Source organism: Leptosomus discolor, chromosome 17, assembly GCF_034619465.1.
Source record: "Leptosomus discolor isolate bLepDis1 chromosome 17, bLepDis1.hap2, whole genome shotgun sequence".
NCBI lineage: Eukaryota > Metazoa > Chordata > Aves > Leptosomiformes > Leptosomidae > Leptosomus > Leptosomus discolor.
This window is the reverse complement of record NC_141407.1, coordinates 18,268,234-18,293,939: the sequence shown is the minus strand read 5'-3', so window position 1 is coordinate 18,293,939 and position 25,706 is coordinate 18,268,234. Positions and strand designations below refer to the sequence as shown.

At 66.6% G+C, this 25,706-nt stretch overlaps 1 protein-coding gene across 3 annotated transcripts; it reads left to right on the top strand.

Annotated features, from left to right (window-relative positions):
- Positions 1-11,047: 11,047 nt before the first annotated feature.
- On the top strand, positions 11,048-20,183 carry ZNF335 (zinc finger protein 335). 3 transcript variants are annotated; one of them, XM_086474737.1, is made up of 27 exons: positions 11,048-11,263; positions 11,629-11,902; positions 12,267-12,344; positions 12,591-12,920; positions 13,067-13,201; positions 13,283-13,441; positions 13,559-13,817; positions 13,924-14,101; positions 14,185-14,297; positions 14,503-14,521; positions 14,730-14,846; positions 14,933-15,009; positions 15,128-15,288; positions 15,419-15,648; positions 15,726-15,834; positions 15,919-16,013; positions 16,144-16,427; positions 16,540-16,678; positions 16,750-17,139; positions 17,229-17,371; positions 17,734-17,873; positions 18,384-18,487; positions 18,614-18,691; positions 18,850-18,933; positions 19,110-19,175; positions 19,344-19,425; positions 19,945-20,183. In XM_086474737.1, the coding sequence occupies exons 1-27, from the start codon at positions 11,063-11,065 to the stop codon at positions 20,061-20,063; spliced, it is 4,164 nt and encodes a 1,387-aa protein (XP_086330863.1). In that variant the 5' UTR covers positions 11,048-11,062; the 3' UTR covers positions 20,064-20,183. The 3 variants fall into 3 exon arrangements, with proteins under 3 accessions (XP_086330863.1, XP_086330861.1, XP_086330862.1); XM_086474735.1 differs by having other exon boundaries at positions 11,063-11,263; positions 16,144-16,434; positions 16,544-16,678; XM_086474736.1 differs by having other exon boundaries at positions 11,063-11,263; positions 15,419-15,657; positions 15,762-15,834.
- Positions 20,184-25,706: the final 5,523 nt, after the last annotated feature.

The following is a 25,706-nucleotide window of genomic DNA, read 5'->3' as shown; positions in this document are numbered from 1 at the left end:
CACGGCCACGCAAGGCACGAGGGCGGGTGTGAGGAAGAGCTGGAGCACAGCACAGCTCAACTGCCCCAGGGTGGCCGGCAGCGAGGGGCATTGCCCTGCTGGCCCCAAGGCCGTGGTGGCAGCAGCGACAGCAGGGGCTCGGGGAGGCAGGGGGTCAACTGGGTGCTCGGGACCCTGCAGCCATGTCACCGCACTGGCTGACGATGAGCTCGGCTGGCCAAGGGATGATGTTGCCAGAGCCAGACCAGTGGGGGCCTGGGTGGGGGCCAGGGCTGCGCAGGCAGAGATGGCAGGGGAGCCCCTTCCCAGAGCCCCGTCCGCCTGCCTGGGAGCCGGACACCAGAGCTCTGACCTTCAGTGGGGCACAGCATCCATCCCCATATGCCCCACCACGGCTGCATCACCCCAGTGGGGCAGAGCGTTCCCAGCACAGGAGATCACTGTGGCTCATCACCCCATGGGTGCCTCTAAGCCTGCTCAGCAGCAGCCACCTGGCAGACCCCATGGGACTGGGGGCAGTGCCTGCCTGGGAGCAGCTCCGTGCCCAGGGATGCTCTGGCAGGGTCCACGGGACACAGGGGTGCCCCGTCCTCAATGCCGGCTGCTCCGCAGGGCACTGCTGACTCAGGTTCCCACCCGGTGCAGCGCAAACCTCACCATGGGATGGTGTTTTCCTGCTTCTCCCAAAGTGCCGACGCTTGTGGGAATGAGAGTAGTGAAGGGGAAAGCAAACAGGGATGAGGAACGAGAGGAAAACAGATGGCAGCATGGAGAGAAAGGTGCAGCGTCAGCCAGGGGAGGTGGGAGGGCTGGTGCAGGCCAGCGATGCTGCCCGAGACACAGGTCCCAGATTGGGTCCCCCTTCCCCAGCTCTTGCTAACCCCAGGCTCACGGGACCCCACTGAGCCCTCAGCTGTCCCTGGGAGGACAACGTTCTCGGGTCGCCCCGTCCCTGTTGGTGCCTGGCTCCCAGGCTGTGCCCCTGCAGCCACCTGCTCCATGCATCACCCCTGCTCTGGCGGAGCCCAACAAACAGTTCCTGGCCCAGCCAGGGGACGAACAGGTTACACTGGTGTCCAGCTGGGCTGGGGGATGGCGAGAGGAGAGGGGCCGTGCTCCCCCCTGCCCTTGCAGAGGAGCCCCCACACCCGCGGGAGGGCTCGTCCCTGCGTGAGCATCACCCGCGCAGGGCAGACGGGCTCACTGAGGGGGCTCACCCCGGGCACGGGCTCTTCTCTGGACCCCCTCCCACCCAGCCGGGGTCCCGCAGCCCCACTACCAGCCCAGCCGCATGGAGGGGAGCTGCCGAGCAGTGGGTGCCCGGTGCCGGTGGGACGCAGCACTGGGGCCGCGGTTGGCCGGGCGTGGGGAGCTCACGGGCGGCGTAAGCCCCCCCAGGAGGAAGTGGCGCTGAGAAATCGCGGGGTTGCCTCACTCCCCACCGCAGCCCTGCAAGAACAGCCCCGGTTCCCAAGAAGAGGAAGTTGCTCCACAAGCAGCCGCCGTCCAGCGCCCTGGTGTGACAAAGACGCACCCCGGTGTGACAAAGCCGTCCAGCCCGCGGTGCCCACACACAGCCCCCTCCTGGGCTAGGGACCCCTGCAGCCAGGTTACCCCCACCACCTCCCCTCCCCGCGGGGACCAGCCTGCTGCCCCTCACCCCTGTGCACAGCCCAGCTCTTTGCATGGCTCCCCATGCTCCTCGCCTGGCTGGCAGCCGAGGTGAGAAGGGGGCTCTGCCGAGGCGCCCTGAGGCCCCACCGCAGCCAGCGGCTCCTGGGGCCTGCGGGGAGCAGGCACCGCTCACCTCCTCCACTCTCCAGGCTGCCACGACCTCAGCCCACAGCACAGGGAGCCGCTGTGGGAGCTGGATGCAGAAGCACCCCTGGGAGGATGCACCCCTGGGATAGCCCGGACAAGGGGATGTCTGACATCAGCTTCGGGGTGCAGCCGGGGGAGGCAGATCCGGCTCTGGCCTCCCCGGCGCTGTGGCAGCTCCCTGGGCCTTTCCCATGCTATTCCCATCCCTCTTTTCCGCTGCATGCAGGAGCCGCAGCTCCCACAACACGGGCACGCTGCCACAGCACCGCCCGCACCCCCATGGCACCACCCGCAGGGCACCGCACCACCGAGGGCAGAGCCACGGCCCAGCGGAGCAGAGCAGCGCTGGCAGGGACAGGGCTCGGAGGAGAGCGGGGGCTCGGAGCAAACAACGGCAGGAGGAGCGGAGAGCGAGGGCCCCGCATGCCGTGCAGCCCGCCCTGGCAAGCCCACACTTGCCCAGCCCTGCCCGGCTCCGGGCTGCGCCAGCTCTAGGGCGCTCAAGCCAATGGCCCTGAGCATCCTTGACCTGGGCGACTGGGATCCTGGTGGGGGGCTGCTGGCCACAGCTCTGCCCCCAGCCCAGCCTCTCCTACTGACTCATGGCCCCACTCGCCAGCTTCCTCCTGGCACCCACACGGGGGATTTTCTGGTGACTCTCTGGAGGCTCCGCAGGGAGCAGGGGCAGGGCTGGGGCAGCAGGGAAACCCCCGCGTCTGGCAGCACCTGCAGCCTCAGAGCTGGGCAGGGGAACTCCATGGGGATGGGCTCGGCGCTGCTGGCACAAGCCCCACGGGCAGCCCCGGCCCTGTGCGGGGCAGCCCTGGCCATCTCAGCTGCAGGGCCAGGCCGGGAGCTGGTTGAGGCACAGGTCCCTCGGCACCGGCACATGCGGAGGAAAGCTCAGGGCAGCTGCTGACACTGGTGGGGGAGGAGGGAGGTGGTGAGCACGGCAGCGCAGCAGGTGGGAGAGGGCTTTTGGCTGCCAGGGACCCCAGGAGCATCTGGGTGCTGGTGCCCAGCGCGTGTCTGCCCAGGGGCACCATTTAAACCCAGAGTCCCTGTAAGGACGAATGACATGGAAAAACCCATGCGGACATCCTCCATACCAGCCACGAGGCTGCCTGTCACCACCGCCGACGACGAAAAGGGAAGGAACAGCCACCGCAGCCCCTTCCCACGTCCTTATTCATGGCCACGCTCGTGCAGGCGGGCACCACAGGGAGACCCCTGTGGGAAACCAGTCTGGGACCCTGGCTGGGCCCAGATGCCTGTCTTGATGCCTGCCGGCGGGGAGGCAGCGGTTCTGCCCGGGGCAGAGCTCTGCTGATGGGACACGGCAGCACCTCTGTGAGGGTGCAGGCCTCCAGCTGGGAGGTGCCGGATGGGTCAGCAGCGAGGTTTGGGGGACTGGACAGAGCCAGGGATCCCGAGTCAGGCCTGGACCCTCTCCAGCTCCATTCCTCCAGCACAGGTGAGCAGGGTGGGGGCCAGCCGGGGAGGGAGCATGGCACGGGCTGGCCAGGGAAGAGATCTGACTGTGCAGCCGCGGGGTGCACCAGAGTGGCACAGGTGGCAGGAGAGCTGAGGAGCAGGGGGGCAAGGGAGCACCTGGCTGTCGCAGCCTCTGCCTCGTGCCTGGCCGCCCAAAGAGCCGGGCAGGGGACAGGGGACACATGGGAGCAAAGGGCAGGCCCAGGTGTGCAGATGGCACCGGACGCCCTCCCGGCGCAAGGGCCTGGGCAGGAGCGTGGCAGAGCGCAGCGGCAAGGGGAAGCGGGGCAGGAGGGAGTCAGCATCTTGTGCGGGTGAGACAGCGCCGGCGGCCGCAGGGAAGCACAGCCCGTGCAGCGGGCAGGGAGCTGCTCGGACCTGGCAGCCACCAGAGGAAGCGCCAGTGCCACGGCCACCACGGCAGAGCCGGATGCCCCAGGCGCGGGCAGGGCACCAACGCATGTCCCCAGCCAAGCTGGGCAGCCACAGCTGCCGGCCCCACTGCCCCGAGCCTCAGCATCCTGAGCCCAGCCCTGCTCCCATCCCGTGGGCTCTGCAGCACCCCATGCCCAGGGAGCAGAGCCGCCGCCCGCATGCCAGCTGCCCCGGCATCGTGTCCTGGGCACGGGGACGCTTGGCGCGGAACCAAAGGCACAGGGCGCAGCTCTGCGTCAGAGCTTGGAAGCTCCATTGCTCCCGCTCAAGGGCTCCAGACAGAAACAACATTCCTGCACACGCTTCCCGTATCTGCTGCCCCGACGCCGGGCCCTGCGTGGGCTGGGATGAAGTCCTCCAGCTGGGCCCAGGACCCTTTTTGGCAAACCGTGCCACGTGCCGAGGCCCCGCAGCCTTTCCTGCCTGCCCGAAACTCTGCGGATGCACCTGCTCACCTCCCTGCCCGTCCCTGCCAGACCCTGCCTGTCCCTTGCCTCACCTGGGGAACTCCCCAACCCCTCAACGCCAGCTCCTCGTGAATCCTTTGCCCATTTCCCTGGGCAGGAGGCGGTGTCCTGCCCCCCTGGCCCCGGCTCCCCCAGCCCCAGTGCCGCTGCTCCCCGCAGCCTCTTGTCTGGGTGAGGATGACGCAGCCGCTCTCAGCCAGGAGTATCACCTCCACCCTGCAGGCACTGAAACCAGCGCTGCGGTTTCGTCACTCGGCAGCACCCATCCCAGGTGCAAACCGCACATGACGGATCCCCCCGGCCGTCACGCCAGCTCTGGGCGCCCAGGTGGGCGGCACAGTCATCTCCCCACATCGGGCTGGGACATCCACCCTCAACGTCTTCCCCAGCCCCTTCACACCCCAGGAACCCCCCGTCTGCTTGGGTCCCGCGGGGACGCCGGAGCAGGAATCTGCCACGCAGCGCTCTGCTCTCCCAGGCACTGGTGGCCGGCACAGTGGCACAGCCTGTGCCGAGGCAGCAGGGCAGCCTCCCTGCCGGACACAGACCTGCCGATGCCGGGAGGGCACCCAGTGCCTTGCAGACCCCCACGCAGAGTCCTCGCCGTGTGGCACAACCCCTGCGCTCACCGGTGCCGTGGCATGGAGAGGACACCACGCTCCTGTCTGCTGGGAAGCCCCTGAGGGGGGAAATCCAGGAAGGGTTTGAAGAAACAAGTCAGTCTCTGGCAGAGGTGTCCAAAATGGCCTTTGTATTCGATCGGAGGGAAAACAGCCCAGACTGTCCCATCTGTGAAGAGCCCGGCAGCCCCAGGCAGCCCCAGGGCTGTAGGAAACGGGTGTGAGGGCTCCAAATGCTGTGGGGCTCTTGTGTTTCATGACTTGCTTTGCCATAAACTCCTTCCCATCCCTTGAACTTCGTCTCGTCTCAGCTTTTGCTTTGACCAACTTCTGTTCCACCCAACTTTCCCCACCTGCCAGCAGCAGGACCGTGGTGTGTTCAGGCGCATGAGAGGGACGCAGGGCCCAGGGCTGCCCCGGCTCCTGTGGGCTGCCCCACGCAGCACTGAGACTTTGTCACCTCCAGTGGCTTTGGGAAGGGGTGTCCACAGGCAGCCCCGCTGCCGTCATCCCCACTGCCAGCCAGGGCCACCCCTTCTGCGGTGACCTGCTGGATCAGGCCCACGGAGGCTGCCACCTGCGCCCCACGGGGGTAAGGCAGGGGCTGGGAGGGGAGCGGGGCAGGACAGGGCTGGGTGGCCGCAGGCTCCTGGAGGCACAGCTGCTGTGCCAGGCTGTCAGCCAGCACGGCACGGCACGGGTGGGCAGCGCTTTGTTCCCCAGCGGCGAGACGGGCACGGCAGCTGCCTGCTAAAACGGGAAGAGCAGCAATTGTGACAATGACGGCGAACCTGCCTGCCTGCCCGGCACGCGAAGGGGACGGCATGGTGCCGGGAACCCAGCGGTGCACAGAGGGGACCACACGGTGCCAAGAACCCACCGGCTGTCAGAGACGAAGCAGCTCAGGGATAAGGAGCGGGGGCTTGTATAAGGTGAAATATGGGAAAAACTGGTCATATTTAATTGTAAACTACCAGAAGCAGAAGGAAGAGTGGTAGATGCAACACGCTCGGATTTCAGTAAAACATTTGACAACTGTTGCGATGCTCGCTGCCAAATTAATTCAGAGCGGCTCAGTTGTCAACACAGGCATATGGACAAAACGCAGGCAGCCCGAGGAACGGCAAACGGCCTGGCTGTCAGCCGGGGAGCTGCCGGGGCTGCGCGACCCTGGGGGCCTTTTAAAACCTTTTCTGCGGGCACCATGGTGGGGGGGAAGGCAGCCACTGGGCTGCAGGGCTGGTGCAGGCTGGGACCCCCCTCCTGGCAGCGCTGGGGTTCTGAGCTCCCCTGCTCCACAGCTGCTCGGCAGGACGAAGCCCTGTGCCGGCGATGGGAAGAGCCCGGCACAGCATGCAACTCAGGCCTCTGGGGCCCTGCTACACACAGTTCTCCTGCCCACCTTGTTTATTTTACTTATATTTCAGTAATCTGCTGATTACCCTTTTTTAACTAACCAGCAGTGATGAATCAGCAGCACAGGAGAGGGTGGAAGCCGGCGGCCTTGGACCGTGGCTCCGAGGTCTCAGGTTCTGGGAAGGAAGCCACAGGATCCCTCCAGAAGGGAAAAAAAACAAGGAGCAGCAGCAGCAGCACTTCTGGCAGGCGAGGAGGGGCCGGGCAGGGCCGCTGCTGCCGCTGCATTCAGCAGCTCCAAACCCACCAGCGAAAGGCCGCCGGCGGTCCCGCAGCCCTGCGGAAACGGCAGCCACGGCTCCGGCCCGGGCGCAGGGCGAGGCACACGGGACGGGCAGCCTGCGGCACGGCTCGGCGCTGCCGTGGCTCCAGCCTGGTGCAGGAGGCTGAGCCGGGCCCAGCGAGCTGCCTCCTGCCAACGGGACCTCGCAGGGATGCAAGTGGCCTCGCCACGGGCTTTCGTCGGCTCCTCCGAGCCCCTGGGGAGCAGCTGGGAGCGGCTCCTGCCTGTCTCGGGAGCGCCCTGCCCGAGCCCAAGGGCAGCATTATGGCACCACGGCTGAGGCCACAGGTTCGGCCGCAGCCTCGGCAGCCACAGAAAGCAGGGCGTTATCCTACGACACTCCCACCCGTGCCAGCGCCCTGGGAAGCGGAGATCCCAGCAGGGACGGCGGCACTGGAGGGAGGCTGCTCCCTGCAGAAGCACCGGTGGCCCAGCAAGCCCCGGGCACACGGCAGAGGGGCCGGAGCGGCGCCCAGCGGGAAGCTGTCCCGGCTCGCTGCCACCCCGGCACGGAGCAATCCCCCGGGAGAGCCCCAGGCGCCTTCCTCGGGAGCCGCTGTTGCTGGGAAGGCGCTGAGCGGTGAAGCAATCTGGTGTGAAGAAAAACCCATTTCCTGCAGCAAGGGCTGTTTTGCTCAAGGTTTTACAAAATGTGCTGATGCAACTGCCCTTCCCAGGTGGGATATAAATATGAGCCTGGTTGATGTGGACTGATGCCCCGCAGCTACACAAACACGGCCAGCAATGTTGTCTTTAAAAAGAAAAAAGGAAACGAGGAGGAACAAACAGCACCGAGGACAAAATCCCTGACTGCGGAGGCCGGGGGCTCGGGTTGCAGGGCGGCTGGAGGGGCGCAGCCCTGGGCACCGCGCTCGGCACAAGCCACCACCTATTCTGGGACACTGACCGAAGCCGTTGGCTCTGGGGAAGCTGTTGTGGGAGCAGGGCAGGCCCGCGAGGCCAACGAGCCGCCGCTGGGGACGGGGCCCAGCAGCGCGGCCGAGGGGCGCTGGCAAGAGCAGGACCCCGACTGCAGCTGCTCGTCCGGCCGCAGCTCCGACCCAGGCGGGAGAGCGCGGGGCTGGGAAACCTTCCCCTGCCCCAGGCAGCCTGTCGGTGCGGCTCAACAACCGGTTAAAAATCAGCGTCACATCCCGCTCGAGCCTTATCGCTTTATCCTCCAGCTGTGAGCGTTTGTGTTGTCTCCTCAGCCCGCTCCCACAAGGCCTTTAACCTGGCGCTCCCCCCGCTAAGGTATTTGGACACGCTTCCAATGCGTGCCGCATCCATTTTTGGATTCTCTCAAGCCTCTTGCTGAGACTTCTTTGTGTTTTCTTTGGCCCCGAAATGATTTCAGGCACGGGAGCCGCAACAGCAAAGCACTATCAGAGGAGCTGTGCCTCCAGAGCAGAGCACGGGAGCTGCGCTGTGCCTGGCTTGGGGGCACGCGGCATCTTTAAAAATAGCAGGTTACCCATCTCAGCAAAGCTCCCGCTGGTACAGTCCTTTGAGGCAGAGGACACGGGGTATCTCTGCAGAGCGACAGGGAAGCTTTAAGCAACTTTCCATCAGTCGAGCCAGCAGCAGGAGAGTCCCCATGAGCCTCTGAGGCTCCCAGAGATCAGGCTGCTTTGCCCTGGAACCATCATCCGCTGGGAAAATCCTCCAGTTGTCTCAGGCAGCAGCCGACCGAAGGCAAGAAGAGGAAACCTGCTAGTCTGGCACGAATCCATCCCGTTTCCTCTACCTGGGGGGCAGCTCTTGCCAGGGGTTCCTCCACCACCCCACAGAAACACGGAGCTTCCCCAAATGAGGAGCACAGGGACGCGCCACGCCCAGAGGGAGCCAGCCCCACGGCCGCTCACAGGCAGCTCCAGGCTGCTCCAGTGCGAGCCACGCAGAGAGGACGTCGGAGAGGGGACATGGGCCACAGGAACCCCCAGCCTCCTCCCCGGCTCCACTCCCCCCGCAGCAACGGCAGAGCTACGCAGGGCTGCTTTAAAGAGGGGAACAGGAAAAGCCCCAACCCCTTGGTCTCTCTCGGCATCTGGCACGACGGCGATCGCTGCAGCCAGTGGCTCCCAGCTCACGCCAGCCCAGGGATGGGTCTCACTGACGCCGTCTCCCTGTGACGGACAAGGGCATAAACCTTCCAAGGGTGTATTTAATTAGCTTCAAACAGAGCCGGAAGGTGCCCGCGCGCCAGGCCGGCGGTTCAGCAGCAGCTCCTCGGCTGCCTCTGCCCGGCACACAGCACCTCTAGGACATCTCACCTGGGGCAGGGGGAGCCGGAGGGACACGAGGGACCCACTGAGCCCCACGGAGGAGCCCCGGGCTGAGGGGGGCTGAATCCGGCCACCGCCCTCCTTGCCCTGGACCAGAAGCGCCAGCGCCAAACGGCGCAGAGCTGATCCAGCCGGTGTCCAGCACCGCCCGCTCAGATTTCTGGCAGGCCAACGCCACGCTCGCAGGCTGTGCCAGACGAGACACCGTCTGTCCTTCCGCAGCTGGCACCACACCAGCACCAGCTCTGTACCGGCCGTTCTGGCCAGCGAGACAACGCAACTGCTGGCCCAGACCTGCTCCGGCCAGAGCCGCACTGCGGGCTGACTCAGTCCCAGCGGCCCTGGGACCAGCCAGGACACGGAGCCTTGGCCCCCCTCACTCAGCGGCCACATTTTCCCCACGGCAGCCAGGTTCACTCCAAACATGTCGCAGCCTCGGAAGAGCGCAGGCGTGACACGACTGCCTTTCTTCCAGAAAAAACAGGGATAAGAGACATTCCCAGGGGAGCACTGCAATGTGAGAAACGATCAGCGGGAGCAAGGAGCCAACCAAACCAGGGATTCGTTAAAGATGCCAGCGCAGAGCAGGGCTGGCTGAGCCAGGGGCCCCGGCCAGCAGAGGCTGAGCCCAGGCTCTCCGTCCACGGCTGGAGGGAATGGCACGCCACTTCCCTCACCGGCACTGACGGGGAGCTGGGGCAGCGGCAGCCCCCGGCCAGCCCCACGCAGCCCCACAGCTGCTGCATCCCAAGCACAGGCTGCCACCAGCAGCCAACGCAGCCGACCCATGCCCGCCAAACTGGGGGCCTCTCGCCATCTCTGGGAGGGTTACGCCAGCCGGCGAACAGCTCGGTTAGCGAGAGCACGGAAGGAGATGGCCGCTGTTCACTGAAGAACTGCCATCACAAGAGGCGAGCGCGGCTCCCGCAACACACGGCAAACCCGCAGCCGGTGCCATTCCCACACCGGAGAAGGCGGGGAAAAGGGCTCAACAGTCCGAGACTGCGCGGCCACCGGGGCTGAACGCGGCACAGCCCCGGCCCTGCGGGGAAGGGCACGGCAGAGGCCCCGCCGGCTCGGCCAGGGCCACTCAGGGGGAGGGCGGCCCCAGCCGGGTCCGCAGAAGCGCCCACGAGCCGCGCCGGGCTCCGCGCTCCCCGCGGGCTGCCGAAAGGGAGCCGGAGCGCCGGGGCTGCACGGCACCGCCCGAGGCGCGGCCGCCCGGCTGGGGGGACGCGCAGCCAGACAGAGCCGGGCCAGGCGCGGGCCGAGGTGACGGTCGGTACCGCTGAGCCCCCGCTTCGCCCGCGGCGGGATGGCTGCGACTGCGGGGACGGGGCGGGGACGGGGCACGGCCGGGCCGGGGCGAGCGGGGCGAGCGGGCCCACAGCCCCGACCCGCTGCTGCAACTTCCGCTTCCGCCTTCTCGTCCCGTGACCGGCGCAACCCGGCGCGACGCCGACGCTCAGGGCCCGGGCGCCGCTTCGTGACGCCATGACGCACAGTCAGCGCACCTTCTCCACGATCCCTCCGCGAAGAAAGTAGGCCCCCGGAGGGGCGCCGAGGCCGCCCCCAGCCCGCGGGCGGCGGGGCGGCGCCGCTCGGTGCTGGGAGGCAGCGGCGGCGGCCGGAGCGAGGAGCGCGTCCCCGAGGGGGCGCGCGCCCCCGGTGGGGCGGGAGCCGGGGTCGGGGTAAGTAGTCCCGGCGCGGGGCCCGCGCGGCTGTAGCGCTGCGCGGCGCGAGGGCGGGGGGGCATGGCGGCCGCCGTGATGCCGGCTCAGGCGGAGGCGCGGCGGGGCCGGGGCAGGCCGGGTGAGGGCGCGGGCCGGCGGGCGGGCGGCGGCGGCGGGACCCCTCGCCCCGTCGCGGCGGCGGCGCCTCTCCCGCCCCGGCGCACCGGGGCCGCCCCGCCGTGTGCGCGCGCGCGGAGGCGGCGGGGGGGACCCCGCGGCAAGATGGCGGCCGGGGGCCGGGCAGGGCCGCGGGGCATGACGGGACCGGGGACGCCGGGCGGCGCCGGGGCCCCCCGTGAGGGCGGCCGGGACCCCCGGGCATGGGGCCGCGGCGGCTCCTGCCCCTCCGCGGGTGCCTGGAGGGGCGGCCCGGGCCCCCGAGCCGGGCTGCGCGGAGCTGGGACCCCCGCGGCGGCCGGGGGCGGCGGGGAGCGGTCGTGGGGCCGCGGCCTTGACGGCGGCGGCCTCCCCCCGCAGGTCGAGCCTAGGCGGCCCCGGCAGGGCGGGCATGGAGGAGAATGCGGTGGAGAGCAGCAGCGACGCGGCCCCGCAGGCGGCGCGGGAGGAGCCCTCCGAGAGCGGCCTGGGCGTCGGGACCTCGGAGGCCGTTTCGGCGGACAGCAGCGACGCCGCCTCGGCCCCCGGCCCCGTCTCCCGAGCGGATGACTCCGGCGTGGGCCAGAGCTCCGACAGCAGCGGGGTCTCCTTGGTAGGAGCTGACGGGGAGGACGGGGCGGCAGTCAGCTTGGGGAAGGGAGGGCGGCCGTGCCTCTAGTGCCTGAGGATTTCTCTAGACGTTTCTGGCAAACTGAGCTTCAGGAGCCAGCCCTGTAGCTCATCAGCCTCGGTGGGCGCTGTCATGCTTGCCGGTCGGAGGAGGAGAACTCTTCTCGGTAGCCAGGGCAGCCCTGGAGGTCCGGGGTCCTTGGCAATACCAGAGGGATCGCGCTGATACCTTTCCTGGCAGTTCTGCGGTGATGTGCCGGTGTCGTTCGCATGCGCTGCCTCCCCCGAGGGCCTGGCCTGGCAAAGGTCTCTCAGCTGAGCTCTCCTGGCGTCTTTTTGTTCCGTCAGGAAGAGGTGTCGGAGAGCAGCTCCAGCACAGATGCCATTCCCCGGATTTACCTGCCAGATTCATCCTCCATCGCCCAATCCACCTTGGTCTCCAGTGTCTCCACCGTGAGCCAGTCCATCATGGTGTCAGAGTCCCCACAAGTCATGGTCCACTCCAGCGTCATCACCGACGGAGCCACGATCGTGTCAGACTCCACCGCGTCCACCTCCTCCGACCTGGGTTCTGCCATCGACAAAATCATCGAGTCCACGATCGGGCCCGACATCATCCAGAGTGAGTGTGTGCTCCCGCCTGCGAGCGGCTTGGGGGGCTGGGGAGGCAGCTGCTGCCGTGGGAGGTGAGGGGCAGCTACGTCGGTGCGTACGCCCGCCCCTCGCTCAGTGGGGGTTTCTCTCCTTGCCTGGCTGCAGCAGCTGGAGGGTTCGGTGCGGAGCTCGTGGCTGCTGCAGCTGCCCGGCAGCCCCTCCCTCTGCCCGGCTGCTCCCTCAGCCGTGGTGCCAGCAGCCCAGGGCAGGCTCCGGCCCTGCAGCCAGACCTTCCTCGCCCCTTTCTGCTTGTGTCCAAACCTGGGAGGGCCCCAGTGACTCTGCAGCCCCTGCGGCCGGCAGTGACCGCTCTGCTCTCCTCTTCCTCCCAGGCTGCATCGCCGTGACCAGCGCGGAGGATGGCGGGGCAGAGACTACGCAGTACCTCATTCTGCAGGGCCCCGATGACGGTGAGGGCACGCCCTGGGCTGCCCGGCGGTGGCCGGCTCTGCCCCCGAGCCTTTTCTGCCAGCGTGGGGCCTGCAGCGGGTTTCCCTGCGTCAGCTGCAGCGCCGCCTGCACCAGAGTCCCTGCAGATGTGCTGACTGTTGGGAGCTTGTTACTGAGCTCCTGTTCAGCCCTGTGCCCCAGGAGTGGGTGCAGCCTGGATGGGGGTGAGGGTCTGCTCCTTGGCTGAGCGGGTTTCGGTGTTCCAGGTGCCCCCATGGTGTCCCAGATGGCCACTTCTGCTCTGGCCAATAGCTTGGCGATAGAAGCTGTTGCTGATGGGCCGACCTCCACGTGCCTTGACCAGCCTGGCCCTTCGGACCCTTCCGAGCGGCTGGAAGTGCTGGAGCTGCACGCGCAGCCGGATCAGGCCCAGGAGGCGGATGGTGGGGAGGAGCTGGACCAGCCGGACATGGAGACCCTGGAGGAGATGATGGAGGTGGTGGTGGTGCAGCAGTTCAAGTGCAAGATGTGTCAGTACAAGAGTGTCTCCAAGAAAACGCTCATTAACCACATGAAGGAGCGGCACTTCCAGCCAGGTGTGTGCTAACGGCTGAGGGAAATTTGTCTTGGTGTGGACGGGCTCTGCTCTCTCCAGGGAAGAAACAAAGGGAGGAGTATGAGCGCAAGGGCCTGCTCCGCCATACGGTCTGGTGAAGCGTTTTCCATCTGTTCTCTGTGGCAGTGGGCTCAGCTCTGGCTTTGAAAAAAGGACGTCCACGGAAGGGGGGATCCGCTCCAAAGACTGCGGAGGAGGAGGTCCCAGAAGAAGAAGAAGATGACGATATCATGGATGCCGGTGCTATCGATGACCCTGAAGGTAGGACCCGTCCTCTTCAGTTCCTAGGTAGTTTAGTCTTGTCGCAGTCTCTGTCTGACGTTTCGGGCCGCTTCCCTCCAGAGGACAGTGACTATAATCCAGCTGAGGATGAGCCCCGTGGGCGCCAGCCCAAGTACAGCCGCACTGTCCCCACGTCCAGCGAGGAGAGGCCGCGTCGACGGCCGGGGAGACCCCGCAAGTTTCCTCGTCTGGAGGACACGGCCCAGGACGTGCCTGAAGGTGAGGGAAGCCTAAGGCGGCGGCCCCGGGCTGGGCTGGAGCAGGCGGTGGTACCTGAGCTCCCGGGAGCCTGCAGGAAGGGCGCGTGACAGAGCTGTGCCGTGTTCCACGGAGCAGGAGGGGAGGTGGAGCCCTTGGTGACGTCCCAAAGCACGCCGAGCTGTGAGCTGCAGAACTCGGAAGCTGCCAGTTCCTCTGGCCTGGGGAACGGGAGCAGCGAGAGCCTGGTGGAGCCCAGCATCAGCCAGTCCGACTCGGAGAACAAGGACCCTTCCTCCAACACCGGCCCCGAGGAGTCAGACGTCCTTCCCAGGAGGCGAGGGCGGCCCTCCCGCCGCTTCCTGGGCAAGAAATACCGCAAGTACATGGGGCGCAGGTGAGGGGTGTGTGCCGAGCCGGCGCTGGGCCCTCTGGCCTGTGCCCAGGGCCGGTCCAGCCCCCGGTTGCCCCCGCAGCTCTGAGCCCCGCTCCTGTTCCCGCAGGTACTACTACAAGTCGCCCAAGCCCCTGATGAGGCCGTTCCTGTGTCGGATCTGCGGCTCGCGTTTCCTGACGCACGACGACCTGCGTTTCCACGTCAACTCACACGAGGCCAACGACCCGCAGCTCTTCAAGTGTCTGCAGTGCAGCTACCGCTCCCGGCGCTGGTCCTCCCTCAAGGTGAGCGCCGTCTGTCCTGCTCCCGCAGCCACCAGGGTGGCTGGTAGGCCCAGGTCTCAGGGCCCCCGCTCTGCTTCTCGCAGGAACACATGTTCAACCACGTGGGCAGCAAGCCCTACAAGTGCGAGGAGTGCAATTACACCAGCGTGTACAAGAAGGACGTCATCCGGCACTCCACGGTGCACAGCCGGGACAGGTGAGGGAAGCGCAGTCCTGACACTGTCTTGCAGCCTGGCTGGACGGCACTAACCCTGCTCCTCCTGCCCTGGGAGGGCAGCCGCGGCTGGCCCTTCCCCTGAGCTCTGGCCCTTTCCAAAACGGGTCGTTTTGGTGTCTGGGTGCAAGGGAGCTCGGACTTGGGATGCGGCTGACGCAGGGTGGCTTTCTTCTTTCTTTTTCAGGAAAAAGAGAGCTGATCCGGTGAGTCTGAGTACCCTGTTGGCTTGTCTCTCAGCACTGTTACGTGGGAAGAGGCATGTCTAGGTCCTCCACAAATTTCTTGGTGCCTCATTGAAGGCAGTGTTTCTGGATCACCTGAGGAAAGGCAGCCCAGGTCCTGCAGTGGGGAGAGGGTAAGGAAACTGGTGAGCCCCTCCCGGGCGAGCTCATCTTCGTGCTCTCCCTCCAGCCCCCAAAGCTGAACTCCTTCCCGTGCCCCGTATGCAACCGTATCTACCCCATGCAGAAGAGGCTTACTCAGCACATGAAGACACACAGCACGGAGAAACCACACATGTGTGACAAGGTGAGGGGGGACGTGGCCTGGGGAGGGGCTGGCGGCCCGCGAGGCCGGACAGGAGGCGAATGCTGCTTTGCTTTCCTTGGCTGCAGTGCGGGAAGTCCTTCAAGAAGCGCTACACCTTCAAGATGCACCTGCTGACGCACATCCAGGCCATCGCCAACCGCAGGTGGGAGCCCGGCAGCAGCCCGCGGCGTGCCCTGGCAGAGCCCGTGTCCCGGCTTCCCCTCGGAGGGGAGGACAGGAGGTCCCTGCCGCCGGTGTGACAGGCGGCTTTGTCCTGGCAGGTTCAAGTGCGAGTTCTGTGACTATGTCTGCGAGGACAAAAAGGTCCTGCTGAACCACCAGCTGTCGCACATGAACGACAAGCCCTACAAGTGCAGCTTCTGCAAGTACTCCACCTTCCGGGAGGACTTCCTGGTCTCGCACATGGCGGTCAAGCACACGGGTGAGAGCAGCTGCCTGCCTGCCCCACGCCCCAGCGCCCCACAGCCCCGCTTCTGCGGGGGGCGCTCAGAGCCTGTCTGCTGTCCCTCCTGTCCCTCGGGGACCCCCTGCTTGACTCCCGTGTCCCGCAGGAGGGAAGCCGTTTGCTTGCGAGTTCTGCCACTTCACCACCAAGCACAAGAAGAACCTGCGCCTCCACGTGCACTGCCGCCACGCCGACTCCTTCGAGGAGTGGGCGCAGAGGCACCCCGAGGAGCCGCCCTGCCGCCGCCGCCCCTTCTTCACCCTGCAGCAGATCGAGGAGCTGAAGCAGCAGCACAGCCAGGTGCAGGCCCCGGCTGAGCCAGAGGCCAGTCCGCCGGTGAGTGCCGTTGCCCGCGCCCCAGCTCCCGGCGCTCGCTGGCCCCGGCCGTGCTGTCAGCTCGCTCTCTCACACAGGAGCCTCTTGGCCCCGTCGCCTGCCACGCGGTCCAGGCTGTCCCGGGTGCGGAGCCCCCCGTCCTCTCACAGGACTCCCTGGGAGGGGCCACCATCATTTATGAACAAGGCGAGTGAGCGCACAGGGAAGGGGGTGGGGGTGGGGAGGAGGTGGGCAAGCGCGGGCCTGACCCTCCCCTCCTGACCCCGACAGATGTGGCTGGGTCAGCAGAGCTGGCCACGCAGACCGCCCTGGACCTTCTGCTGAACATGAGCGCTCAGCGAGAGCTGGCCCCGGGCGCGCTGCAGGTGAGGAGGGCGGAGGGGGGCGGCAGGGGGAGGCTTCCCAGCCCCCTCCGCAGTGCCCAGCCTGCTCCGCTCCAGGGGGTGTCGTGCAGAGCCTTGCCTTCCCCTGGCTGAGCTGCTGCCCCCCTCGCAGGTGGCAGTGGTGAAGCCGGGGGATTCAGGAGAGGCACAGGCCCCCTCTGAGCCACCGGCACAGGAGGAGGGGGCGGAGATGGACTCTGAGGAGCAGCAGCAGCAGAAGTTGGTGACGCTGCACATGGCAGAGCCGGGGGAGACATTGGTGCAGGAGGCTTACGAGGAGGTAACCCTGGGTGGCTCGGAGCTGCAGCAGATCACTATCCCCTTTGGCGGGATGACAGAGTACAGCATCATCACGCCCATCAGTGAGGAGATTCAGGCTCCAGGCACGCTGTACAGGTCAGCTGTGTGGGAGGAGCTGGGGGACGGAGGCACTTCTGACCTCAAAGGAGGAGGCTTTAGTGGCGAGGAGGACCTGGCGGATCCTCCCTGACCCCGTCCTCTCCGGCAGTGAGGAGGAGAGCCCTGCGGAGACCTCCCACGCAGTTGTGGTGAGCGAAGCTGTGATGACAGAGGAGGCTCTGAAGGACCATAACAATCACTATATCATGTCGTCCAGCGTTCCGGGGAGCCAGTTCCATCACGGTGAGGTAAGGAGCTGAGCTTTCTCCCCGTCTCGGGCAGCAGTGTGAGCAGGTGTGACTGAGTGTTTCTCTCGCAGCCCCTCAGCGGGGACGCTGCCTTCCCCTCACCCGCGGAGGGCCAGGAGGCACAGCCCGCCAGCGTCAAGTGGCCCCTGGTGCAGTGTGTCACCAGGCAGCTCCAGAAGGACTCGTCTTTATCCCCAGCCTCTGAGGGGCAGGAAGTCTCATCCCCAAAGGTCAAGTGGCCTGCGCTGCAAGGCATGGCCAAGAAGCTCTCATGCAAGGTTTCCACAGCCAAGAAGCTCTCGTGCAAGATTTCCACAGCCAAAAAGTTTTCATGCAAGATTTGCACAGCCATGTTCACAGGGAGGGCAGAAATGGAGAGTCACAAGAGAGCCCACATTGGGCCCAGCACCTTCAAGTGTCCCGACTGTCCGTTCACTGCAGCCCTCTGGCCGGAGGTTCGGGTAGGTTCTCTGGCGCAGAGCAGCCCTGGGAACAAGAGTTTGGGAGAAACGGGCTCTCTCTGACCCTCCGCTTGTCCTTCCGCCCCCAGAGCCACATGGTCCAGCACGCCAGCCTTCGGCCGCACAAGTGCGCCCACTGCAGCTTCGCCTCCAAGAACAAGAAGGACCTGCGCCGGCACATGCTGACGCACACCAACGAGAAGCCCTTCGCCTGCCTGATCTGCGGGCAGAGGTGAGTGAAGCCTGCTAGGCTGTGGCGTCTTAGAGAGGTCCTGTAGAGCTCTCCGAGGCTTGAGAGGAGATAGGATATTGGCAAAGTTCTGGCTGCCCTCACCCTGGCCCTGGGAGCAGTCCCCTGTTAGAGGGGACTCTGCCCTGGAGAGCGGTTCCTGCTGCAGGTGGGCCCAGCTTTGTCCCCAAGGAACCTCTGCACGGGGAGGTTCAGTACTTGCGCCTGATGGAAGCGCTTTGGGAGCTGGGACAGGCTGCGTTGTAGGATGTGCTCGTGGTGCCTGTGGCCTGGGTCTCCGCAGAGAGCACAGAGGCCCCGTGCTGCCCGTGGCCAGCTCCAGCTCGCTCTCGTTCCTCCCGTAGGTTCAACCGTAATGGGCACCTCAAGTTCCACACGCAGCGTTTGCACAGCTCGGAGGCGAAGAGGCTGGGGGTGCCTGCAGCTGCTGCCCAGCAGACCATCATACTGAACAGCGATGAGGACACGCTGGCCACCCTGCAGAGTAAGAGGTGTCCCTGTGCCCAGGGGTGACCTGCGGGATTCCCGTGGCCAGAGCCCCTTGCGGGGGCTTGCCCAGCACGTGGGCCGAGCAGGGCTGAGAGGGGTCAGGGCCAGGAGACTCCTGCTGAAGGCTGGGGTTGCCAGCGGCAGCAGGACTCGGTGGGTGCGGAGAGGAGGGGCCTGGGTGCAGGGAGCTCTCCTGGTTGAGGTGCTGGCTGTTGTGGTTCTGTGCAGAGCGAGGGGTCCAGTGCCTGCTCCAGGCAGGTCCCAGTATCTGTGCTCACGGCTGAAATGGGAAGCAGAGTTCACAGTCTGATGGGGAGGTTGTGTTTTGCCCGCAGTGATCCCTGGTTTCCTTCCTGTTGGGAGAGTTTAGTTTAGCTTCTGGCCTTCCGTGCGCAGAGCTGGGAGGCTGTCCTGTGCTCCTCCCTGGGTGGGTGCCTGGCAGGGCCAGGAGCGGGGCTGGCTGGTGGCCCCCGCACCCCCCGCAGCAGCTTTCTCTGCGTTGCAGCGGCGCTGCAGTCCGGCCAGGCCGTGCTGGCTCCCGAGCGGCTGCAGCAGGCTCTGGGGCAGGAGCACATCATCGTCGCGCAGGAGCAGAGCGTCACCAGCCAGGTGGGTCGGGTCTCGTCCTCCCGCCCTGTGCGGCCGCTCCCCGCGAGCTGCGCGGGTCCCCTCCTCTCGGGGGGCTCGCGGCCGGGCCCACCCGCCCAACAGCGCCAGGCTCTTTCTGACCCGCAGGAGGAGGCTGCGTACATCCAGGAGATCACAACTGCCGACGGACAGACAGTACAGCACTTAGTGACTTCTGACAACCAGGTGAGTGTGGGCCTGGCCCAGGGACCGACTGGAGCGGGGAGAGCTGGGGGCAGTGGGGTGGGAACGGGAGCGGAAGACGGACAAGAACCACCCCTGTTGTGGCATGGGGAGTGAGCAGTCGTGACCTCTTTTTTGGGTCTGAATTCCTGTGTTTGCAGGTTCAGTACATCATTGCCCAGGATGGTGTCCAGCACTTGCTTCCCCATGAGTATGTTGTTGTCCCGGAGGGACATCACATCCAGGTGAGCTTTGGGCTGTTTCCTCCTTCTGCGCAGTGGATGGGGCTCACGAGGGTGCCCTACATGGGGCTTGGCCTCCTACTGCTCCCTCTGGCTTGCTCTGTTTGAGCCACAGCTTTGTTCAGGGGGAGGGACACCCGCTGGCCCTAGCGCAGCCTCACCGTGGCTCTCGTCTCCAGGTACAGGATGGTCACATCACCCACATCCAGTACGAGCAGGGCAGCCAGTTCCTCCAGGAGCCGCAGGTAAGGGGCCAGGCACGGTGGCTGGAGCTGATGGGGCTGCTCTGAGCACGCAGCTGGAGAGGGAGAGATGTGAAACAGAAGGTGCGTGTGGGGTGGTGACTCGCTGGGGCCAGAGCGGCTCCCGAGGAGGGACCCCGCCCCTGGACTCCTGTTCTCCCCTCCCTGCAGATCCAGTACATGCCCGTCTCGCCTGAGCAGCAGCTTGTCACCCAGGCGCAGCTGGAAGCAGCTGCCCACTCGGCGGTCTCAGGTAGGACCAGGGCCGGGCTCTGGCGGAGCTCTGGCAGTCCCCTCTCCCTCCGGCTCTCGGGGTGCCGGTGCTGCCGGGGCCGGCTCAGCCCGGCGCTGCCAGCAGGGGCTGCTCGTTCGCCGCGGCCGGCAGGGGCTGGCGGGCAGCCGAGGGGGGGGTCCCTTGGCGGACGGGCTGGCGAGATGGCCGCCTTGCTGCCCGCGTCCCGGTAGTGCTGGGGGCAGCCAGCCTCGGTGTCCGAGGGGAGATCTGTGCTGGTCCCAGTTCTGCAGCGGCACCAGCCCCCGTCCCCTGCAGATGAGTTCCCATGCTGGGCGGTGGCAGCAGCTTCCAGGGTGTGGAGACGCCCTGGGGTGTGTGCAGAGTTACCAGAGCCCGGCTCCCCGTTGGAGCCCCGGTGAGGCGCGGTGGCCCTCGTGCTCAGGCCGTGCGCCGTCCTGCTCCCCTGGGGCGGATGCGGAGGGGGGCCCTGGGCAGCCGCCTGCTCTCCCCTGCCCTCGGTCCCCCTCTCCTCTGCAGCAGTGGCCGACGCGGCGATGGCCCAGGCGCAGGGCGTCTTCACCGCCGAGGCGACGGCCGAGCAGATCCAGCAGCTGCAGGAGGGGATCCACTACGACGTCATCACGCTGGCAGACTAGCCCCGGGCAGGCCCGGCCGGCGCTGGGGCACCGGTGCTGAGCAGGAGGCCGCGCCGGGCAGGAGCCACCTCAGCCAGCAGTTGCCTTATTGCTTCGGGGCTACAAGGGACATGCCCGAGCGCGCCGCGGCGGGGCTGTGCTGCCGCTCGGCTGCGCGCCGCGAGGGTCCCGCGCGTCCTCCCCGGCACAGGCAGCCGCCTCTGGCAGAGCCTGCTCCGCGGCCCAGGCGGGCTGCGCCGGGGCAGCGCTCGTGCGGCCACTCTCTTCGCCTGTTGCACTTGATGGTCTGAAATCCCTTTTCCTGAATCGTGTCTGTGTGGGCCAAAGGCGGATCGGCGTCTGACCAGCGTGCGAGGGTCCTGGGGGAGAGCCGCGGGGCTGAGCGCGGCCACGGTACGGTGCAAGAGGTGCGGGCGGCTGCGGGGCGTGCGGTCCTGGCGTGAGGGCAGCCGTGCCTGCCTTGGCTTCTCCGGCCTGCGGGCAGGCAGCAGTAGGGCTTCGGACTGGAGGAACCCAGAGCAGGAAGAAGCGGAGGTGGAAAATGTTCTATTTTTCTTCTGACGAGGGGCGGACTCTGGCGTTGGTTCGTAGGTGGTTGCGGGAGGGGTTCGACTCTGACGTTCTCAAGCTTTGACTATGCTTATGAATAAAAAGGGATTGAAACCTGCGTCTGCACCCGCCTGGAGGCTCTGTGTCCTGCCCAGCACTGAGGGGCCGTCCTGGCCTCCCTGCCCCCTCCCCAGCATGTCCCCCCGGGGCTGGGGCTGGGCCAGTCACCGCTGGCAGATGTGGCTGCCCGGTGCTATCGGCTGCATCCCACCCCAGTGACCTTGACTCCTGGGAAGCGAGCCGGGCATCTGGTACAGCGGTGGGTTTGGGGATGGGTCATGAAATTAATCGAGTGGTAAACAGCCTAAATCCCGTGTAACTCTGTCCCAAACTACACACACTGCCCCTCCCTGAGCGGATTGTCTGGAAGTGTTTACATGTGATTATGACAGCTAATCTCAGAGTTTTAGTTCTGTGCTTTTGCATTAAACTGATTATCTGCGGAGGGGAAAAAGGCCTGGAACCACCCAACTTCAGCAAGAGCGTCCGTGAGGCCGGAGCCCCACGGCTGTGGGACTAGTGCGGGGCGATCACCGGGCTCCTGGTCCAGCTCGTGCAGGGCATGGGGACGGCACCGGCACTGGTGCTGCAGCACAGCCGTGCTCTGCCCAAAATGACGGCAGCACCCTGCCTCCCTCCCTGGCTGCTGGGGGTGCCCGCCGTCCCCAGGGAGCCTGGTGCTTGGCCCCTTCCTCAGGCTGCGGATGGCCACCTGCCTGCACCCCGGCCGGCACGGACTGGGCCTCCCCTGGGCAAGCAGCCTGGGCAGCCGTGGGCCGTGGTCTGTCCTGGCCACGTCTGTCCTCTGCTGCCTTCCTGTTTGCCGCCGCCTTGCCTGGGCCCCGTTGTGCCGGCGCGTGTCTGTGTCAGCCCAGCCGCGGCTGGGTCGGCGTCCAGCTGTGCCGTCCGCCATGGCGGTGGCTGGCCCTGGCCCTCCCTCTCCAGCTGTGCGGCGCAGGGTTAAGGCACGCCGCAGCAATCCGCAGGCGCTTTCCTAGATTACAGCCCCATTATCTAATAAAGCGGATCCGCGGCGCTGCCGGCGGCGCTGATTAGGGCTGCAGGAGTCCCGTGGGGACAAGGTTACGGGGCCGTGACCAGGGCTGGTCCCAGCGGGCTGGTGGCACAGGCTCGTGGCTGCTTCGCAGCTTCCATGCCTGGGGCTGCCGAGAGCTCAGGACCAGCCTGAGGTGGGGATGGTGCTGGGACGGACAGGACTGGGGCTCCTGGCCACTGCACGTGGGGAGCTCCGGGTGCTGCTGGGGCTCTGGCCACGGGGCACAGTGGGGTCGGGGCTCTTGGGGCCCCTCAGCACTGACACCTCGGCCCTGGGACCTTCTGCAGTCACCAGGGGCCCGGGGATGCAGCAGGGCTCATTAGCACCAGTGACCTTCCCCTTCCCGTCCCCGGCCAGCGCTAAGCGGGTTTGTTACATATTTAATATCCTGAGAGCGTTATTAGTCGGTATTTAATGACGGATACAACCTGTGGGATAATCCCAGTCTGAGCAGGGAGGAGCCAGGCAGCTCGGGGGGTCGTGGGCTCTCGAGGCCCCTTGCACAGCTGCCCCTGCTCCGTGGGCAGGAGCACCCCGCTTCCAGCAGCAAAGGGTCCCCACCCAGGCAAACAGTCCCCAGCTGTCCCCAGGCTGCAGGGCCCCTTCCCCTTCACCCCACCGCAGCCAGGAATCCAGCTGCAGGCACGGTGGCACTGGGGCTTGGGTGAGGACCTGGCCAAGCTGGAGGAGGAGCGGGCTCCTGGGCAGCACCTCACGCTGCCCGTGTCCTACTGGGCTGTGCACAAGTTCTCCCGCCAGCCCCTGGCCCTCTGACCCAGCCCACCATAGCATGGGGGGCTCTGCAAACCCCTGCCCCGGGGCTAAGTAGGGCTGGGGTCAAGGACGGAGTCTGATGGCTCTTGGCACTGCAGTAGAGCCCCGTGTGTGCTGTGTCCCATGTGCGTCCCTGTGGCAGTGGGTGTCCGTGGGGCTCACATGGCCCCGTGCACCAGCCCCTAGTGGTGGTCTGGATACGTCCTGGCTGGTGGCAGGCAGGCGGGGGGATGCTCCCTGCCAGTCCCTGCCCTACACTAGCTGGGGAGGGGGAGGCAACAGTTGCCCCAGATCCCTGCCGGCGCTCTCGTGGGTGCTAATACCCCCTAATCAGCTGTCAGTCACCGCGGACCCCAGGAGCTATATAACGCCCGGGAGCAGCTCCCCAGCTCCTCTCCCTGCAGCATGGCAGCTCCTCAGGGCGAGGGGAGCCCAGACCGAGAGCCGGTGGGCTGTGGGGGGCCCTGGGGAGCCCTGCAGGGGCCCCCCCAAGCCCTGCTGCCCTGTCCCTGTCCCATGCTGGCCGGCTACAGCCTGCTGCCACCCCCCCTGAGCCTCCTGGCACCCTCGGTAAGTGTCTCACAGCAGCTTCCTGGGGGCCAGGATGTGGGACCCCTCTCCTGGGACGGGGCTGGGGCTGTGTGGAGTGGTTGGGGGTTGGGGCTCAGGAGCTGCTGTCCCGGGTTCCCTGAACCCCCATGGCATCCCCCTGCCCCCCCCTCCCCGCACCTCCCTGCACCCCGGCACCTTGGGGTGTGCAGTGCCGGGCACGGGAGAGGATGAGGGTGAGCAGGACCCAGCTCTGCCCCTTCCTGTGCGTGAAGGGCCAAGCCCCCACGTCCCCCAGCCCCTCTCCTCCGGCTGCGGGTGTCCCCTACCCTGCCCTGTCCCGTCCTGACACCCCTGTGCCCCCTCCAGGTCTCACCAGCCTACGAGGTGCCGCCAGGGCTGCTGCCCAGTGCCGGGCTCTGCCCACCCTGCTGCCGGCAGACCCTGCCCGCGGAGCCGGGGCGGGCGAAGGCAGCAGCAGCACGGGAGAGCACCGGGGCGCTGAAGGCCTGGCTGGCGCGGCACCCCAGGAACCCCTACCCCAGCAAGGGGGAGAAGGTGATGCTGGCCGTGGTCAGCCGCATGAGCCTCACCCAGGTCTCCACGTGGTTCGCCAACGCCCGCCGGCGCCTCAAGAAGGAGAACAAGGCGGGCTGGGCACCGCGCGGCGCCTCGGACGGCGAGGACAGCGAGGGCGAGGGGGCCCCACCGGCTGCACCCCCCGGCCCTGGCTCCAGCCCCAGCCCCGTGCAGGATGGGTGCAGGGGCAGCCCCGAGGTGGGACCAGGCCCTGGGCAGAACAAGCAGCCCCAGAAAACCAAGATCTGGAGCGTGGCGGCGATGCTGGCATCTCCCCCCGGCGACAGCGAGTGCCCCCCGGGGGTGCCGGCGGTGCCGGAGCAGGGGTAGGGCTGGAGCGGTCGAGCCCTGTCCCTGAGGGCCAGGTGGGGCTGGGGCTGGGGCTGTGGCTGTGGGGAGGGGACAGCCCCACGGCTGGGCAGACGGCCACAGGACCTGGTGGCTGCCTGGGCGATAAGCGGGAGATGTGGGCAGGGAGGGTCGCGGGGCACCAATAAATACGACTCTGTCTTGGACCTCCTGGTGTTGCCTGTCCACAGCGGGGATGCTGGTGGGGATACAGTGGTGCCGGTGGGGATTCCACTGGGGATGCAGGTGTGCTGGCTGTGGGCACCTCCAGTGCCAGTGCTGCTGTGGGCAGCTCCACCAGCCCCAGAGAGCAGGGCAGGTCCTGCCCTGAGCCCCCCAGGTCCCTCTGCCTGACAGAGGCGTCCCTACGCTGCCCGAAGAGGGACGCTCCTGTGTGCCTGGCCAGGCTGCCGGGGGCTCTCCTGGCAGCTGTGGTCCCTGAGGGAGCTCCCCCTGTTTGGCAGGGAAAGACCCGCAGCATTTCCAGGTGATTTGGTGCCTTCCTGACGCCTCCTCAACATTTCCCTTCCCTGGAAGTCTGGGGTCACCCATGGGAGGGTTTCATGCGTGGGTTGCAGGACTGGGGTGTCCATCACCACCTGCATAGCCCTGTGTCGTGGGGCAGCACCGGGAGGGACACAGACATGCATTGATGGGGACACGAGGGCGTGGGAGGGAGCGGCAGCGCCCAGCTGCCCACTGAATGCGACATCAGCTGCTGGGACCGGGCTCAGACCCGCCAGCTCCCCTGGCCCCCCAGGGCCGGGCTCCCAGCAGGCAGCTCTGTGCAGCCCCAGGGTGACCAGCGGGGCTGGGGGAGCTGGCCGGGGAGGGGCGAGGGGACCAGGGGCCCCAGAAAGGCACGGACACAGGGCCGTGTGCAGGCTTTTAACGTGCCTGAGAACTAGGAAATGGAAATCAAAAATGGACTTTGCTCTTCTTGATAAAAGTGACAAAATGGTTAGCGGTGTTAAATTAATCCTTACAAAACAAAACCCAAGGAGGTTAAATAAAGCCCGGAGGCTCCGCATAAAAACCACAACGACTACAAAACAGCTGCAAAGACGTCTTTTCACACCAAAGAAACTCCTCTCCTCCGCTCCTCCCCGGTACGGTACACAGCGTCGGCGAACACGGGACTCACACGTGGGAAAGAAACACGGATGCGATGGGAGCAGCCCTGCGAGGAGCGCGGGCGCCACGGACAGAACTATTTACACTATGGACACGGAGCTGTGCTGGTGCCAGCGCGGCCGCGGGAGCCCCCGGGCTCTGCCCGTCCCTCTCCTGCCGGCGCCGGGCTGCGGCCAGCTGCCGGGGCCCCCCCAGCTGCGGCGCTGGGCGCCGAGCACTCACACTTCCTAGGTTGGGATTAGCCGCCCGGCTGCTGCTTTGCTCTTGGCCCAGCTTCTGCTCTTTGTCTGCTGTGGAGGAGGAGAAGGAGGATGACAAGGAGGAGGATGACGACGAGGAGGATGAGGAGCTGAGGGTCCGGCCCAAATGCTTGTAGGCTGCAACGAGCTCCTGCAGCCGCTCCGGCGTGGGCTCCCACTTGGCAAAGCCCGCGCTGTTCTGCAAGGGAAGGCAACAGGCTCTGAGCATCTCCCTGTGGCCCAGGCAGACCTCCACGCTGTGGGTCAGCCGTGGTCAGGGAACACCTGTACCCCAAGGGACAACACTCCAAGGCGCCCAAAGCCTCCCTGGCGCAGGCACAGGGATTGGCGGAG

What these genes read in the sequence shown, in the direction of transcription:
- ZNF335 (XM_086474735.1), top strand. Translation starts at nt 11,063, where the DNA reads ATGGAGGAGAATGCGGTGGAGAGCAGCAGCGACGCGGCCCCGCAGGCG. An exon ending in GGCCCAGGACGTGCCTGAAG is followed by an intron (nt 13,442 to 13,558) that starts GTGAGGGAAGCC and finishes TCCACGGAGCAG; the next exon opens with GAGGGGAGGTGGAGCCCTTG. An exon ending in CGGAGGGACATCACATCCAG is followed by an intron (nt 18,934 to 19,109) that starts GTGAGCTTTGGG and finishes TCTCGTCTCCAG; the next exon opens with GTACAGGATGGTCACATCAC.